The sequence below is a fragment of the Misgurnus anguillicaudatus genome, chromosome 4 (genome assembly GCF_027580225.2).
Source record: "Misgurnus anguillicaudatus chromosome 4, ASM2758022v2, whole genome shotgun sequence".
Taxonomy (NCBI): Eukaryota; Metazoa; Chordata; class Actinopteri; order Cypriniformes; family Cobitidae; genus Misgurnus; species Misgurnus anguillicaudatus.
This window is the reverse complement of record NC_073340.2, coordinates 9,719,401-9,738,365: the sequence shown is the minus strand read 5'-3', so window position 1 is coordinate 9,738,365 and position 18,965 is coordinate 9,719,401. Positions and strand designations below refer to the sequence as shown.

At 37.1% G+C, this 18,965-nt stretch overlaps 1 protein-coding gene across 13 annotated transcripts; it reads left to right on the top strand.

Annotated features, from left to right (window-relative positions):
• Positions 1-803: 803 nt before the first annotated feature.
• Positions 804-17,627, top strand: LOC141363695 (uncharacterized). 13 transcript variants are annotated; one of them, XM_073866637.1, is made up of 17 exons: positions 804-2,027; positions 2,378-2,404; positions 5,049-7,047; positions 7,278-7,349; positions 10,068-10,142; positions 10,235-10,321; positions 10,437-10,511; positions 10,604-10,684; positions 10,800-10,874; positions 10,967-11,050; positions 12,721-12,795; positions 12,888-12,974; positions 13,090-13,164; positions 13,242-13,331; positions 16,718-16,798; positions 16,944-17,021; positions 17,254-17,627. In XM_073866637.1, exons 1-17 carry the CDS (start codon positions 1,941-1,943, stop codon positions 17,487-17,489), a joined length of 3,384 nt encoding a protein of 1,127 aa, XP_073722738.1. In that variant the 5' UTR covers positions 804-1,940; the 3' UTR covers positions 17,490-17,627. The 13 variants fall into 13 exon arrangements, with proteins under 13 accessions (XP_073722738.1, XP_073722742.1, XP_073722739.1 ...); XM_073866644.1 differs by lacking the exons at positions 804-2,027; positions 2,378-2,404 and adding an exon at positions 2,948-3,415; XM_073866641.1 differs by lacking the exons at positions 10,235-10,321; positions 10,437-10,511.
• Positions 17,628-18,965: the final 1,338 nt, after the last annotated feature.

The following is an 18,965-nucleotide window of genomic DNA, read 5'->3' as shown; positions in this document are numbered from 1 at the left end:
TTGATCCAGAAACACTTTTAGTTATGCTGATTAAAAGTTTCCTCACATCCTGATAGCAATCACTATGTTAAGTTGTTTGAATGTATTTGTTGAAATTTCTGTCATCTGTGAAAGGCGTAGGACCAAAAAATTTTAAACCAATCATAGATCTCGGTTCGAACGGATGTTGTCTTTTTTGTCCCTCATCCGTAAGCATAATTTGAATGTCACTGCGCAGCTTGTTCACGCAGACACCATACATCATCGGTGTGTTCACGTGCGCTCATCTCCTGTCTGTAAACAGAGGGATAATGACAAACTTTTCTGCTGAATTGACCTGCACAGGAGCCACACAACAAAAGAAATCTTTTATAACAACAACAGCAAAAACTGTCTGGCTCAGCAAAGAGCAAAAACACAAATGAACATCGGCAACTTGCTTTACCACGAGATGCAAACAGCTGCAGGAGGCAAAGGGTCTAAAAGTTTATTTTGGTAAGACAGGTACACGATATGTTTGTATTGAGATGGATTCAGATATTCTACTTTGATGAAACATTGTGTTGCTTCTGAAATTTGTGTTCGTTTATGGATTAGCATAACGATATAGTTATGTTACTATGTCTACACAGCCGAAAGTGTTCTTTAATTCTGATGTAAAACAGTTGTTTATGTTGGTTATTTTGGTAATGTTATTCACTTTGTACTGCAAAGTTTTCTCACTGGTGAACGAGACATGAGATGTGACCGTCTGATCTGTGCGTCTTCATGTGTTTTGAAAGAGGTGTGACTTTGGATGGCAATTTGAATGGAGAAGGGCATCGTGATTTCATTGCTATTCGGCTACCGTTAGCAATTTATAACTAAATTAGTTATAGGGCTGATAGCACAATGCTATCTTCCAGTCACTCACACAGTATGTCCTGTGGTCGACTGCATAAACTGTTTAGACTAGTCATACAAGTTAGTAATCTATTTTCTTCAAAACTGGTCAAGACTGATCTCATTTCAATCCAAAATGTACTGATTAGCCCTAGTTGATTAGACTAGTTCTTAAGACACAGTACATAGTGGCCAAACTAAGGTTGAATGCCCTGTGTTATAAACAGTGACATGTTTGATTAGTCTTGCATATTTGGTTAACTCCAAAATGGAATCAGTATTGTCGCTTAACTACAGCTGCTTGACTTCTCAGCATAAGGATCATTATGAAATTAATATTATTCATTAATATTTGAAATTTAAAAGTGGGTTTACCCCATGCCATCTAATAAAGTGGGTATACTCTGTATATACCTTGCACTACACAACTGTTTGTAGCCACACATTAAAGTAAATGTACATCCATATAACTTCAGCTCACAAACGAATAACACTGTACCTCTGTGAGCCAGTTAAGTACATTAAATACAGTGTAGACATACTAATTTAATCGAAGTTTAGTTTAGTCTTCATTTTCTCATATAATTCCAATATAAAGAATTGTTTAATCAATGCATCATTTACATACTGTATTATAATCACTAAATTTTTGCATATAATGCTTAATGGTACTGCTTTTGTAAATTTACTTTAATAAAAGTTTTAATGCAGGCCTTTAACAAAATGAATACAGTGTTAAAATATCATATATTTTTCACTACAGTTATATTTAAATGAATGGTTAAATCTGACGTAGGTTAAGATCTTATTAATGTTGAAAAAGTCAAGATTCTTCCATGTGAAACACTGTGACAATATTGTTGTGATACAAAATCAACGCCCATCCCCCATTGCCCCAGACTAGCGCTACACTGCACGTGTTTGCGTCGCCCAACCCCCACTCCTCAGACCAGCGCTACACTGCACGTGTTTGCGTCGCCCAACCCCCACTCCTCAGACCAGCGCTACACTGCTACACTGTTTCCCCATCCCCCATTTCACTGCACTGCTCATCAGCGTTTGTTTATAACTCATGGTTGATGGAGCGATTTCAGAGAAGATTGGAGAGACTTAGACAGCATCACAATAAATGCGCAAGCCGTTTTGAACAAACTTTTCTTCGTCAGGTAAGTGTTTCTAACATTATTATTTATCTTCATATTTATTTAAATGCATGTTTTTGTTTTAATTGTCTTAATTGTCCAGAAAGCATAATGCATATCAATTCACAGACTAACTGTCGTTTTTGTAAAACATCTCAATGTTTTAACCCTTGTTTAATGTTTTAAGATTGAATCAGAACTTAAGACCATAGATTGTAACATCAGTACAGCCTGTAGGCCTCACTTTAAGAGTCATGTGATCATAGATTAAGTTGAATTAGGATGCATTCATTTGGTTGTATTTGTGCAGTCTGTACATTTTGATATGTTTAATATGTGTTATGCTGATATACATTTTCAATCTTGGTGTCCAGGAAACAATGGGAGAGCGTTCAACACAGGTATGTGCTTTTTCAAAATCTTTTAAAAAGTTCCATTTGTCATTTAATGTAAGGAGGAAATGTGTATTTCGTAATGTTACATTACAGCGTTCCGTGGCCGTTCGCGTGTCACGTTTTAAAACACGTGCTAAACCCGGATCAAAGCGCTTCTTTCTTCCAAAGCGCGCTCCCGTGGCGTGTTTCTTAGCAACCACGAGCTGCGCTCGGCGAGGATAACGTAATGCTTTATCGGATTTAAATCGCCCCTCTGTACCTCGCGTCAAATTGCGTTATTTGTTTCGATGAATCTGGTTGTGACTTTGAAGTGTTTGCACAGAGAGCTGTCAGTCACTCAAAAGTACGAGAAGGAGTTGCGGGGGTCGCTCATGTCACTGCTTCCAATGGTGACACAATATAGCCTATATATAATATATTATAATTTTTATTTATATGCATACATATAAATGCATACATATGAATATATATATATATATATAATTTTTATTTATATGCATACATATACATACATACATACATACATACATACATACATACATACATACATACATATATATATATAATTTCATGTCCACCTAGCTTTCATTAGTGTCCAGAGTTTAGTGGAAGCACACGAAATGATTGAAAGTGTCACACATTTTCAAACAGTTGCTTTGAACTAAAAACAAACACCTCTGGGTTGAAAGCTCAAAATATCAAACGCTTTTGGTGGTCAGACTTGACGTATTTATTGTTGTATTTAGTAAAAACATACAACAACCATGCGGCGAGGGGTGGATATTGCATGAGATGCATTGTAAAAGTCCCGTGTGGCGGAAACAGATTTTATGCCTCAAAATTTTGACACACGTGTCCGCAATGTCAGCATTGCTATTTATAGAGACTGTGGTTCAGTCTAATTGTGTTTTTAGGTATGTTTCACATATAAAACATCAAGTATCTGGACAATTCCATTGGCTCTAAGCTACAGCACAGGGTTTTTTAACAGTGGCGGCTGATGACTTCTCTTCTGAGGTGCGTAATTCATAATGTGTTTGCAGTGTCGTGTGTTGCTCGTCAAGTCAAAATATTTGTTTGTTGCGTCATGTGAACCATGTGCATCATGCCTCTTTTTAAAATGCGTGCCTGGTGCACACACGTCGAATGATAAAAGAGATGCTCATGTTCACAAAATACTCGTACGACACCTACTTAACCCTAACTTTGATTACACATAAGATTAACAGAGTATCTGGCAAATGTGAGCGTCTCTCTTATCATAAACCCCTTTGAAGCATCTGCAGCAGGCTCATATTTTGACATGACGTGATGCACAGTTTACATGATGTGCCGAACACATATTTTTAAAATGATGAACCACACACATAACAGGTTACATACATGTTGTGACGAGCTTCACATCATTTGGCCTCGAAAAATAAGTCACCGGCCACCACTGGTTTTCAGACTTTTTTGTCAGCTGAACACCTTTGACCTAAATTATTTACTTGAGAATTTCCCTGTGATTTTCCAGTAAATATTTTAATGTCTCATTTGCATGTTTTAAAAACATTAATTTTTCTTCCGTATTTAAGTTTATTCAGCCCTTTTTTACACAGATATTACAGAAAACGCATCCTGGTTTTGTCTGGAATTGTTTGATCTTCATTCACACTGTCAATGACTTCTCGGAATCTGTGTTTGCATTCACACAGATACAGCAAAGATCCCGTAAAGACACGTTTTTAAAGGAACACGCCCACATTTTGGGAATTTAGCTTATTCACCGTATCCCCCAGAGTTAAATAAGTCCATACCTTTTTCATCTCCGTGCATGCTGTAACTCTGTCTGACGCATGCCCCTGCTAGCTTAGTTTAGCACAAAGACTGGAAGTGAATGGCTCCAGCTAGCATACTGCTCCAAATAAGTGACAAAATAATGCCAACATTTTCCTATTTATGTGTTGTGACTATACAAATCACACCGTGTACAAATAACAAAGTCATATAAGCCATCTTTTAACAGTATACATAGTGGGAACTATATTCTCAGAAGGTGAAGCACTGCTTCTTGGGCGAAGTGATGAATGAATTCTCGGTTTTATGATGTACTGTAGTATTGCATAATGGTTACATGACATTCAAATTATACAAATCTTAGTAAGTAACACTTTACAATAAGGTTGTATTAGTAAACATTAGTAAATGCAGTAACTAACATCAACAAATTAAACATGCATTAATTAATGTTAAAAGTTATAACGCTTGATTTTATAAATGCATTAACAAATGCTGAAATTAACATGAACAAAGATTAATATATGCTGTAGAAATATTGTTCATTGTTAGTTCTTGCTATCTAATGCATTAACTAATTGTTAAGAAATATATTCTTATTATAAAGTGTTGCCAGTTTTTTTCCTCTTTTTTTAAACGTACTTTAAATTCATTTTACGATTAAATTGTAAGCAATTGCTTTCAACTCATGAACCCTGCGATTTCAATTTGACATTCTGATCATAAGGATTATACCATTAAAAGTTCATGTATTAATGTGAAGGATTTTAAATGATTTAATAGATATAACTAGGAGCCAACTCTCTGCTTTTTTGCTTATAATAATAATAATAATAATAATAATAATAATAATAATACTTTTAATTTGTAGCTGGATGCTATTTCTGAGGAGCAGGAGGATAGTGATTCATCAGAATCAGAGTTATCCAGTTGTGCAGGACTAGACCCAGATTACAAACCAGGTCAGAGTTCATCGTCCAGTGATTTGAGCCCAGACAAAGGTTCATCGTGGAAGAAACCAATGATGTCCAGTGAAATACTTGAATGTTCCGACACAAATTCTAGCGACAGTGCCATCAAAAAAACTGAAAACACAAGAACGTATGTAAAAAAACACCATAAACTACACAAGATAAAAAAGACAGATACATCCAAATTAAATGTGACCCTAAAAATTTGCACAAGGCGGGAAGACAAGAAAAGAGCTTGGGACAAAAGACATTATTGCCTCTACTGTGGGAAATCTCAGTTAAAGATTTCAAGACATTTAGAGAGAAAACACATGGATGTCAAAGATGTGGCATATGCCTTCAGCTTTTCATTAGGATCAAAACAAAGAAAAAGTCTTTTAGAACAGCTCCGCAACAAAGGAGACTTTAAACATAATTCCAAAGTTCTGGAAAAAGGCAGAGGACAAATAGTGACGTGGAAGCAGCCATCTGATAAAGCCTCGGTTAAGGATTATTTGCCTTGCCCATACTGTTTTGGAATGTTTAAGAGAAAAGACCTTTGGAGACATCAATCATCATGCAGAACAAGAAAATCTTGTGTGACCGATGAAAAAACAAAGAATAGACGAAGTAGAATACAAAGTCGCGCCGCATCCCTGCTTCCTATTGCAGCTTCCTCAGATGGCTGTCAGAGCATCATTAACCAAATGAGACAAGATGATGTTTCGTTTCATATCAGGAGTGATAGTTTAATTTGCAACTATGGTGAATCACTGTACGCAAAACATGGTCGAGTGAAGTCCAGGCACCAGTACATTGCACAAAGAATGAGAGAGCTTGGCCGATTCATGTTAGTGGCTAAGGACATGGACAAGACTGTCAATTATCTTGAAGATTTGTGTGTGCCATCAAAATATCAGCTTGTTGTCAGTGTTGCCAAGTGTCTAACTCAGTTTAGTCCAGGCAAAAATGAGTTTGGAAAACCTTCAACAGCAGTCAAAATTGGATTCTGTCTTAAAGGGGCTGTGGAGGTCCTAATAGGACAGACTCTAATGAATGAAGATGATCTTGCAGAAAAGAAAGCTAAAAAGTTTTTGGAACTTCTGGAGAAAAACTGGAGAAACAGTGTTTCTGTCACAGCTCACCAAACCATACAAGAAAAAAGATGGAATAAAGATGATGACATCCCCCTCACAAAAAATGTGATTGCTTTAAGAGACCATCTCAGGATGGTAGAAGATGAAGCAAGAAAGGAATTGACAGAACAAATGGATTTACATGCATACAAAACATTAAACGAGTCCGTTCTAGCACAGGTCATTATCTTCAACAAGCGGCGTGAAGGGGAAGCATCACGCCTTACTCTTGACGTTTACATGAAAGCAAGCACAAGTGCCATAAACGAGGACATTTATAAAACCTTGTCACCATTGGAAAAGCAGCTCAGCAAGTTATTAACCCGCATAGAAATCAGAGGAAAACGAGGAAAGAAAGTTCCAGTTTTCTTGACAAAGAGAATGAAGGCATCAATTGATTTGTTGGTTCAAAAGCGAGTGGAAGCTGGTGTACCTGCTGAAAATCCCTATCTCTTTGCAAGACCCGGTGTGATGACAAACATACGCGGATGTGACTGTCTGCGGAAATATGCAAAAAAAAGCAAAGCAGAAAACCCTGAACTCTTGAGGTCAACTAAATTAAGAAAACAAGTTGCCACACTTTGCCAACTCTTGGACCTTAGTGAACAAGAACTGGAGCAAGTTGCAAGGTTCATGGGGCATGATATCAGAGTTCACCGTGACTTTTATAGGCAAACTGACAAAACATTTCAAATTGCCAAAATAAGTAAGCTTCTGTTTGCAATGGAGCAAGGCACTCAGACTTTAAGGGGGAAGAACCTTAATACACTTGCACCGGCCTGTGGTACGTTTGCAGTTTTATCTCCAATGCATTTTTATTGTGTAGACACACATCTTTTAACTGCCTGTGGTTTACCCACTAGGGTAATTTTTAAGAGCTAATCATTGACTTTATTGGACAACTGATAGCAGATTTATCATTTACTGTATACTACCAATGTAATTATTTTAATTTAGAAGAAGTCCATGTAAAAGTATATTTCTATAAAATTTTAATGTTGTTATCTGTTACAGGTGAAGGTCCCACACTGAATTCTGTGGGTGTCTCACCGAGAACAAAGAAAAAGAGAGTAAAGCTGGCTGAGGGTAAGTTTTTAAATTTCAATTTTTTTGGCACTAACACTAGGGGACCATACGTGCCATTTTCCCGGGACGTGTCTTGGCCATGATTTTCGGGTGCATCTTCCGAAAGTATAATTTGTCGACCGCACACGTCATCGAGAACACATCCTGGGAAAATACCACATACACTGTAAAAAAATTCCGTAGAAATTGCAGCTGGGTTGCTGGTAACTTACCGTAGATTTAAATTTATGTTTTTTACTGGCAACATTTTGTTCAAAGTAAAATGAACATTAACCATTTACAAGTCTTTGTCTTTATAGAGTAAAACTAAAAAAAAACTGCATCAAGCAAAACATTCTGGGAAACAAAACCTGAAGCAAAAAACAGAAAAAGGTTGATGATGATTTCTGGTTCCCAGAATGCTTTGCATGAGGCTGTTATTGTATAGTTTTATTCTGTAAAGATAAAGACTTGTTAATATTTAAAATTTATATAACTTTGAACAAACTCTTGCCAGTAAATAACATAAATCTAAATCTACGGTAAATTACCGGCAACCCAGCTGCAATAACATTGAAATTTCTACGAAATTTTTTTACAGTGTATGGTCACCCTAACTAAGACCGTGTCCTAACTACATGCGAAGCGATATGATTCCAGCGACAGGCAGTTTGTCTGTCCATACTGAACAGGACTAAAGGGCTCGTTATAGTCGTGCGTAGGTCCTACGGCGTAGGTTCCGCATCGGTTTTCATTTATACTTTTGCGTCGTCATGCAAACACACGCACAGACCGCTGGTAGGCAGGAACCATGCGTGTCACCACAGCAGCAGCGCAAACGTCAAAGAAGGAGAAGCTTAGCAAGTTAACCCACAAACGAATAAGAAACTGCAACTTGTTGTGTATAATTTGAGAAGACCAGCAATGGTGGAAGTAAATAAACAGCGACGTTTGATGCAGTTTGAGTTAAATCACTCCTCAACTTGGCTCATCTTGTTTTCACCGTCACAAACGCAAATACCTATGACGCAGTTTTTTTTACCTGACGCGAGGGGTTCTGGTGGACCAATCACAACGCTTGCGGTCTGCGTAGATCTGACGCGCTGTTAATTTTTGTGAGGTGCGCGACAGGCTACGGATAGCCTACACCGTAGCTACGGTGTAGAACCTATGCACGACTATAAATCGGGCTAAAACAGGGGCGTGCCACATCATAACAGTTTGCTCTGTTTGTGCGCTGCCCTATCACACTGCAGCTGAAGAGCATGCACACATACACAGTAGGGGTGGCACGGTTCACAAAACCCTCGGTTCGGTTCGTATCACGGTTTTATGGTCACGGTTCTCGGTTAAGTACGGTTCTTGTTTTTTTTAACACTCCAGAAATGTATTATCTTATTAATGTATTAATTATCCATAATTTAGGATACAGTATTAAAAAAAGTTATATCATGTAATTATGCACAAACTGAATTTGACTTTAAGCACATTATTGGGAACATCCCTGAGGAAAGCCAGGCGAGATTTTGACACAGCGAGAGGGAAGACATTGATGATTTCAACATGCTTTTCATTTATTTGGCAAAAAAGAGAATGTGTATTGCCATCTACATGAACTTTGTGTGCATTTTTAGCACACGAAGATAACTTGCATTTATCAAAATGCCAACTTCAGTGTAGCTTTAAGATTTATCACTGAGAGGCTGCTTAAATAATGCAGAGAGAATATGTGAACGAGAGAGAAACATAACGTTTACACCTGTAATATTTAAATCCGTCTCTTTTGTCCACTTTTGACCATTTCTGTCCTGATTACTTTAAGGGGCAGTTTATGAAATAAGATCGCGCAACTTTCACACGCTAGCAAAATGAAACTACGCGGAAATCAGCCGCTTTTGTTTTATCAACGAAAGGCTAAAAATAGCGCTGAATACGAAAAGACGTAAAACAGTGTTCATTACCTCAGATTAGATAAATGGTCGGAGAGAAGGCTGTCGCGTGTGGCTGTAGCTATTATTTTATTTCCGCTGTCATCATAGGTAACATGAAATAAAAACTGTTTCCACACACCAAACTTATACGACGCTGGCGCATCCTCCAACTGCGGGCAGACTTCTTTTTCTCTCCCTCTTGCCATTTCTACACGTAACATGACCGGCAGCACTCACTCTCCACACCAGTCACCTCTTCTTTCGCGCTATTCGCGAAAGGGGAACACGCTATCTGAGGTCACATACAGGGCACGAGGCTACATACATTGCGCATGCCATGAACCGTTGAACCGTACGACACACACGCGCTCCGAACCGAGACAAGCGAACCGAACGGTTCGGATTTTTTTCATGAACCGTGCCACCCCTAATACACAGACACATTCCTATGCTTCTTGGTGCTTTCCCCTGTGCAACTTTAGGGATTTGTTATTTATTTCTGCTTTTGAATCAAACATCTACAAACATGAAAGAGGAGAGACATAATATTCATAATGCGCATAGCTTTCATTAAATAAGATCTCTGTATAGGTGGAGCTGTCAGCCATGACATGTCAGACCGTTTCTAAAATAGAGTAATTGTGGTATCACGTTGTGGTTGGTTAGGACAAAACTCTGATTATCATGGAAAACGTAACTTTTATCGGATGTCGCCGTGGTGCATGTAGTTAGGACATGGTGTTAGAAGCACCTGAAACTTAATTATCTCAGTAAAGAGTTTATAGGCAAAGGACTTTTTGTTTTTTAGATGGAGGTTCTGATCTCTCCTCCCCTGAAAAGACACGTCAATCATGCCATGAAGCTGATGGTTCAGATGTAGATGGTAAGTAATGTTTGAATCTTGAAGACATGTACCACGAGAGTTAACAATACCTAATGTTTTTACTAATAGCTTCTCATGCATTTCTGCTACAGATGATTGTTCAGGAGCAAACCTGAAGAAAAACCCCACACCAAATAAGAACAGACGACGACGACAGACCAAGAGTGGGGAAACAAAGTGTAAGTTATTTTTTATGACATGATTCAAATCTCTGTTTTGTGTCAAGCTCAGTTAATAAAACACCTGATCCTGTTATAATGTATGAAGCTCACAGTTACACTTTTTGTTTTTTAGATGAAGGTTTTGATCTCTTATCCCCTGAAAAGACACGTCAACCATGCCGTGAAGCTGATGGTTCAGATGTAGATGGTAAGTAATGTTTGAATCTTGAAGACATGTACCACGAGAGTTAACAATACCTAATGTTTTTACTAATAGCTTCTCATGCATTTCTGCTACAGATGATTGTTCAGGAGCAAACCTGAAGAAAAAACCCACACCAAATAAGAACAGACGACAGACCAAGAGTGGGGAAACAAAGTGTAAGTTGTTTTTTATGACATGATTCAAATCTCTGTTTTGTGTCAAGCTCAGTTAATAAAACACCTGATCCTGTTATAATGTATGAAGCTCACAGTTACACTTTTTGTTTTTTAGATGAAGGTTTTGATCTCTCATCCCCTGAAAAGAGACTTAAATCATGCCATGAAGCTGATGGTTCAGATGTAGATGGTAAGTAATGTTTGAATCTTGAAGACATGTACCACGAGAGTTAACAATACCTAATGTTTTTACTAATAGCTTCTCATGCATTTCTGCTACAGATGATTGTTCAGGAGCAAACCTGAAGAAAAACCCCACACCAAATAAGAAAAGACCACGACAGACCAAGAGTGGGGAAACAAAGTGTAAGTTGTTTTTTTATGACATGATCAGGGCTAACATTTTTTCTTAGGTGCACCAGTACAAAAAATAGGTGCACCCAAATTTTTGACTGCATCGGATTTGTAGTTCACCCAAAAATGAAAATTCTGTCATAATTTACTCACTCTCATGTTGTTACAAACCTGTATAAATGTCTTTGTTCTGGTGAACATGAATGAAAATATTTTTAGGAATGTTTGTAACCAAACCATTCACTTCCATAGTATAATTTTTTCCTACTATAGAAGTGAATGGGACTCATGCTTGGTTTGGTTATTAACATTCCTCAAAATATCTTGCTTGGTGTTCATCAGAACAAAGACATTTTGCAGGTTTGTAACAAAATGAGAGAGAGTTAATGATGACAGAATTTTCATTTTTGGGTGAACTGTCCCTTTAACACCGCTAGTTTAGGGCCCATGGTGGTTTAATACAGAATATAAACATGTAGGCTATTTTATAATTTTCATGTTGCCATTCCATTTTCCTTATACGAGTCATGCACAGTCCTGTTTGATAACCCGCATCTGCGCGATTAAAATAACACTTGACCCGTTATCCGACATCAGCATCAATTTATTTCATACCCGCCCATTTGACATAAAGACTGCGACCGGCCGCACCGCAATCGTGAAGTAAGAAGTAGAAACTTTTAAAGATCTTCATGCAGAACATTGACAGAAATAAGCACAGGGCAATGATTGGACAAATATACTATCATTTAATGTAAAACTTTGTGAGGGTCGGCAGATTGACAGCTGAGGGTTCAGCAGTGTTTGAACACTCATAAGCGCTGCGCTTATATTTATAATTGCCTGATAAATTGATGATATGATGGCAGTGATTCCAAAGGGATGTCCAAAAAAACCCTAAAGTAGAATTTTAAATGTTTAAAGTTTAATATCTCTTTATTGCTGCCCTGCATAAACCCGGCCGGTGATCGCATGATACGCGTGATGAGCTTGCATCTTGCATTACCTTAAATTATGGTCATATAAATAAAAGTAAAACAACATTCAAAACTGTAATGGTGTTCATTTATTTTTGTAAAGTTACACTCACAATAATAACAAAACATTGTGCTTTTTAAATGGGTAAAAAAAAGTTTTTTGTGCTGCATTGGTTTTGGAGCGCGTCACACAAAAAGTAAACTCATATTGGCTATAGGCTACTTTTGAATTCGTTTTGTAAATTTTCTAATTATTTAAGTGAAACACATTTCATGTAGTCTTATTTATTTTATTACTTTTTCACCAAAGAAAGACGTAATCATCATGTCCTATTCATTGTAATGCTTTTTGCGCATAAATTAAACCCTTGGGGGGGAATTATTTATTAATGAATCAACAATGCAAATCAATGAATGGATTTATTTCTCTATTTAAGACAGCCAGTCTGGCAGGGAAGTAAGATTATGAAGAAAACAGTGGTCCTGACTCCTGGCTTTTTTCTATAAATTGGGCGCACGCGACATTGGTGCTCTGACTCGATTGTAAGAGGCTCATTACCTAATGCCGTCTTCGGACCAGGGCTGAATTGGTCACACTTTCGCGCCCTGAGGATTCAAATCTCTGTTTTGTGTGAAGGTCACATTATAACAGGATCAGGTGTTTTATAAACTATCAAGCTCACAGTTACACTTTTTGTTTTTTAGATGGAGGTTCTGATCTCTCCTCCCCTGAAAAGAGACTTAAATCATGCCATGAAGCTGATGGTTCAGATGTAGATGGTAAGTAATGTTTGAATCTTGAAGACATGTACCACGAGAGTTAACAATACTTAATGTTTTTACTAATAGCTTCTCATGCATTTCTGCTACAGATGATTGTTCAGGAGCAAACCTGAAGAAAACCCCCACACCTAATAAGAACAGACGACAACGACAGACCAAGAGTGGGGAAACAAAGTGTAAGTTATTTTTTATGACATGATTCAAATCTCTGTTTTGTGTCAAGCTCAGTTAATAAAACACCTGATCCTGTTATAATGTATGAAGCTCACAGTTACACTTTTTGTTTTTTAGATGAAGGTTTTGATCTCTCATCCCCTGAAAAGACACGTCAACCATGCCGTGAAGCTGATGGTTTAGATGTAGATGGTAAGTAATGTTTGAATCTTGAAGACATGTACCACGAGAGTTAACAATACCTAGCTTCTCATGCATTTCTGCTACAGATGATTGTTCAGGAGCAAACCTGAAGAAAAACCCCACACCTAATAAGAACAGACGACAACGACGACAGACCAAGAGTGGGGAAGCAAAGGGTAAGTTGATTATTTTTTAAGTAAACACAATACAACAGACATTTAAATCTGTAACAAACTGCTCAGAGACACAAAGGGTTGAGGATCCAAATGCAGTTTAATATCAGGGCAATCCACAAACATAAGTCCAAGTAAACAGGCAGAAGGTCATACACGGGTAAACAATCCAATAATCAGGGCAACAAGGCAGACAGGGGTATAACACATTGAGATATGTGACCAGCAGAAAAGCGTTATGTTATGGAGTGACCTTTCTCTTTACTAAAAAGCATAAATTAATGAAGCCAAAGATCTGATGAACTGGTCTCACATAAGTCCAGTGTGACCGCAGCTTAAATCTTTGTATTTCTGCTTTGGATGAGTTCTTCAAATACAGTTGCAAGAATAATACATTTTACTTGTTGTGGATCAATTGATGTTAGCAGGTAAATTTATATGCGTCACATTGAGTGTGCTTCCCTTTCCAGAACGTGAAAAAAATATATATAAATCACATAATAAATAGTATTTATATACAATATAAAAAGAGTATCCCACGTTAAAAGAACATTAAGGTTTAGGGATGTTTGATTAAAAGTTTGTTGATTTTTTTTTTGTGGTAAATTATTTGTTTAGAATAATCGATAGATTAGTCGTTATAAAAAGTCGTTAGTGGCATCCCTAGATCATGTAGATGGTTTCAGCAGTAACAACATAAACGGCTTTTGTGGAACACATGTAACTTCTGGTAAACCCTGCTAAGAATAAATAACAACAAAGTCCTTTTTAAAGTAGTTAATTAATATAACAAGCAAATTAAACAACACGTAGATTACCTAGGAAACCAAAACATTTGTTATTTTCGACAAGGTATTTGTTCAATGGTTCAATTTAGCAACTAATCAGACCATTAAACAAACAGAGACTGAAGTAAAAAACATTCACAAAACGTGCTCAAAACTAATGGTATATTTTTAACCAAACTTATTTGTCTATGCATTTACCTTTTACCAAAAGTGCCTGTCATTCCCTTTGACATCTTCATAAAATATCACGGCTAGCAACCTTCTACAATGCAAGTACATCACTCGGATACAAGTCAAAATCTTCACTCTGGGTAACTAAGTATTGTCTAATATTAGCCATTGTCTAATTCATTTTTAGATTTTACTCACTATTGTGTGCATTTAGAGGCCAAGTATAATTTTAGCTTAAGTATAACTTTAGTATATTTTCAGTTGCTAAACACTATGACAGAAAGCTTGAGTTTTACTCTCGATCTGCGCAACGCCACATGAAATCAAACACGTCTAATAAACTACAAACTTAACAATTACCGTGAACTTCATTGCACTGGCTTTGCTGAGACAGGATGCATATCTTCTGACCTTCAAAAACAATTTACATCACAATGACATAAACATACTTGTTTCCGGATCATAAAACATGTATGGGGGGACCATCATGAGTGTGGGAGGACCATCATCGTACTCTGGTATGTTTGGCAGAGTTAGGGTGTACTCGCATTATGTGAACCATATCGTACCAAGGTACGTTTGAGCCCAAAGTACAGTTCGTTTTGCTGGTGTGATTGCTTCGAATTGTACCAGAGTGTGGTACGCATAAGCGTAACTTGGTGCACTTTGCAGAGGTTGTCTCGGGTAGGGTTTACTTTGATTCGGGGGTGAGGCACTCGCTTCTGAATGCCAAGCTTCGTGTCATGGTAAGGGGCTGTTTACATCTGGTATTAAGATGCGTTTTGGTGGACGAGAGAGACACATCAAGTTCACACCTGGTATTTTAATTGATCTCTTTTGTCCACATTCGACCGCTTCTGTCCTGATTGCTTTGAGGGGATAGTCTGTGGAAACTGTGGGCAAGTCCCTCTGCTTTCGTTTAAACGCGAGTGGGAAAAATGACAGGTTTAAATTGATGTGAACTAATATTATGTTAGAGTCTGCTGCTTATATTATTAGTAAACAGAAAAATTAATGAAATAAGCTCACACAACTTTCACATGCTCGGAAATTAAAACAAATGAAAGAGGCGGACAGCAGCCACTTAATTTTTATCAATGAAAGCCTTAAGATAGTGCTGTATATTGTGTGTACGCTCTAGAAGTCAGATCCTATGTAAAAACATTGTGCTCAATACATTAGATCAATAGGCGGAGAGTCAACAGTCTTTTGTGGCTGCTCAAGCACATTTAACCACATGAGCATCTGCCCCACAAAGCAATCCGGTCGAATGTGTTTTAAACTACTTAATGTGGTCAAAAGTTGACGAGGTTAAAAAGTTTTAGACCTCGTTTACACTTGTCTATAGCATTGTTCACTTGTGATCTGAACAGGCAAAATGCATCTTAATACCAGGGGTAAAAAGCCTCAATAACAATTGGACATGTGCAGCACAAATGCATACAGTTGCGCGTCATCGCATCCTAAATGACCCCAGGTAACAGAGGTGTGTTTGACATCATGCACGCTGCACGGACCGATCGAGAGTGATTGGAGAGCAGACTGCTCATACACATAATTATATACACATTTATTATACACAGTTATTTACCATCTATGTATTAAACTCACATATATTTTTACTCAGACTGCAGGCACAACGTCCACTTCTTTAGTGTCATCACTGTGGTACATGATTTCTGTAAACACAAATGTAGATAAACTTTATATTTAAAAAAATAAGGTTAAGGTACACACAGAAAAATACTTTATTGCAAAGGCATCTGGAATCCATGAAGTGAAGTAAAATGTTTTTTAAATGCCACAATCTTGGACCTGATCTAAAGAGATACTTTAAACAACAAGCATGTCTTGAAAGGCAGGTTTTCATGAGTTAAATATACAAAACAGTAAAATATGCTAGCTGCTAACCCACACATACTGATTTGTGGTTTTGATCAAAGATCATCTCATCTTGGCCCTTTTTTCGCAGACTGAGAATTTATCTACACACATTCACAGTTATGTATTTTAAATGGCAACTATAACAATTCGAACACTTCTAGTATGAAGACAAAAATCAATTACATAAAACAATTATGAAATGGAATGAAATTGAACTTTACCTTGCTGTAAAAACGTTTCAAAAGAAACCGACGGTCGTGTGGGCAGCTGTTTGATTTCGCATCATACAGGTCATCTGGTGGGTGGGTGCTTAGTTATTGGTAAGTCCTTTTCCATAGGTGGATTTTACACTGTTGATGTAAACCGACTCTTACAATTTCCATCTAGATTGCAAAAAATGTTATAATTCCAACAGAGACAGTACAGTATTCAACCACCCTTACACTATATACTGTCTAAAAGTTTGTGGCTCAACAAATCTTGTAACGCATGACCGTACCATACTCCTGTTACAGGCACAGGTTTATGTGTGACTTTGTTTTTTAGATGGAGGTGCTGATCTCTCCTTCCTTGAAAAGCGACTTAAGTCATGCCGTGAAGATGGTAGTTCAGAATCAGATGTAGATGGTAAGTAATGTTTTAATCTTGTTTTAAGTAGTGTGATAGTGTTTCATGAAGGCTTGATGTCACATTTTACTGTTTACACTTTAGTACACAGGGTTAACAATACCTAATGTTTTTACTAATAGCTTCTCATGCGTTTCTGCTACAGATGAGTGTTCAGGAGCAAACCTGCTGAAAAAAACCACACCAAATAAAAAAATAGGACGACAGACCAAAAGTGCCAAAGGTACGGCCTGTGAGCAAGCAGTTGCAGTTTAAAAAAAAACTTTATTTAATTGATACTTTTAGTTGTTCATGTAACTTAGCAACACTAAAGATTGTGGGTTTGATTACCAGGGAATGCAAATAATGTACATGTTAAATGCAGTGCAAGTTACTTTGGATAAAAGCTTTTGCCAAAAGTATAAATGTAAATGGTTTATGATTTAATGTTACAAAATCTACATTGTCATTTGTAGTGTCGGCCAAGGTAAATGTGAAGAGACCATGGAGTGAGGCAGAGAGGAGTGCAGTACACAAACACTTGGCCAAGTTTATAGCCGAGCGCAGAGTTCCTGGAAAACTGCCATGCATGAAGTGCATAGAGGAAGAAGAAGCCCTAAATGAACGATCTTGGAAGGATGTGAAGAATTTTGTGTACAACACAATTGTAACTCTAAATCGGAGATCTGCTTCAAGAAAACTAAAATTTTAAAGGCTAAATGTGGTCTTCATCTCAATCTCTCTTTCTCTGTTTCTCACTTTTCCTTTTTTTTTTGGTTTTAACATTTTGTTGTAACGTTTACTGTTTTCTGAAATTGTGAACAAAATAAATGTTCATCTGGTTACTGCAGATGGTATCTCTCTTGCCGCTTTTTGGAAATTGCGGGATGGTGGGTATATATATTGCTAAAATTTGGTTCCTTTAGTATAATTAATAATTGCACTGGAAACTCTTTGCATTTTAGTACTGTAGTCAGATTATAATAACAAACATATTTAGTTTTTTAAAAACCCCAGTTTGTGGCTTGCATGATGAAACATAAAATGGCAAAGATGGTTGAAAGCTAAATCAATGTAGTTCAAACAATACATTGACAAATGAACTCAATAGCGCCCCCATGAAAATGTCCTCGCTCTGCTGGTAAAAAACTTTTTCTTTCCCTTTGTTTTACTAAGAATCTGAGGTGATAACTAGGCTCATGGGCACCCCTAGTGTTAGAATATAACATTTGTTTATCTCAAATTAAAGCAGAAATGGTGGTCCTCATACTGCAGTTTAATTTAACCGGTCCTCATTTTGGTAGTTGTACAGGAATGTGTGTGTGTGTGTGTGTGTGCGCGTGTGTGTGCGCGTGTGCATGTGTGTCTTTTTCAACTACCAGCTAATGAAGAATAGTGCTGCTGGGTTATTGAACTGTCTGATCCACTTTCTGAAAGCTCTGATAAGATGAACTCTTATATTGTAAGGACATTGCAAAAAGCCCACCTGTTGCCCATGTACCTTGGTCAAGTGAAGGTGGTCAGGACCTACATATTCCATAAAAATGTACAATTATTTTAAGTCTACACATATACTTATATCATTCTGTCAGGGATTGTCCATTAACATGTGTGTTTTTTTGTGTGTGTTTTATATGTTCTATTTTAAGACTATGCACACAACTAAAAATAAAAAGCAAACCAGCATTGTATCCAAGTTACCAAGTCCTTTTTTAAGACATACTGTATGTTCCAAGTGTGATCATTAAAAAACCATCATCTACTGTAATTTTGCACTTGGGATTTGTTGGAAGGATTCCACTCATATAAAGCGTGTATAGTTAGTTTACATGTGATAAGATGGTGCTAATTTATTATGGTTTGACTTATTGCCAATGCTTTAATTTGTTGTTTTTAAAATGTTTTGTATGTAACACCATGATTTGATTTGACTTAAATAAAGATGACCTTGTAAATGCTTTAGACAAAATGTTACAGACAATTTTAGGCCATTGTTATTATATCTCTGGACTCTTTTTATGATTTACACTTTATTGATTTTCTTATTGAGTTTTTCTTATCTACAAAATAAAGGTGCTTCACAATGATGCCATAGAAGAACCTTTTTTGGTTCCTTGAAGAACCATTTAGTTAAAGGTTCTTCAAAGAACCATTTCTTTCATACATTTATATAACCTAAAGAAACTTT

Excerpts from the sequence above, each read along its gene's own strand:
- LOC141363695 (XM_073866637.1), top strand. The coding sequence starts at position 1,941 with ATGGAGCGATTTCAGAGAAGATTGGAGAGACTTAGACAGCATCACAAT. Across the intron at positions 7,048-7,277 it reads TACACTTGCACCGGCCTGTG|GTGAAGGTCCCACACTGAAT; the intron begins GTACGTTTGCAG and ends TATCTGTTACAG. Across the intron at positions 7,350-10,067 it reads GAGAGTAAAGCTGGCTGAGG|ATGGAGGTTCTGATCTCTCC; the intron begins GTAAGTTTTTAA and ends TTTGTTTTTTAG.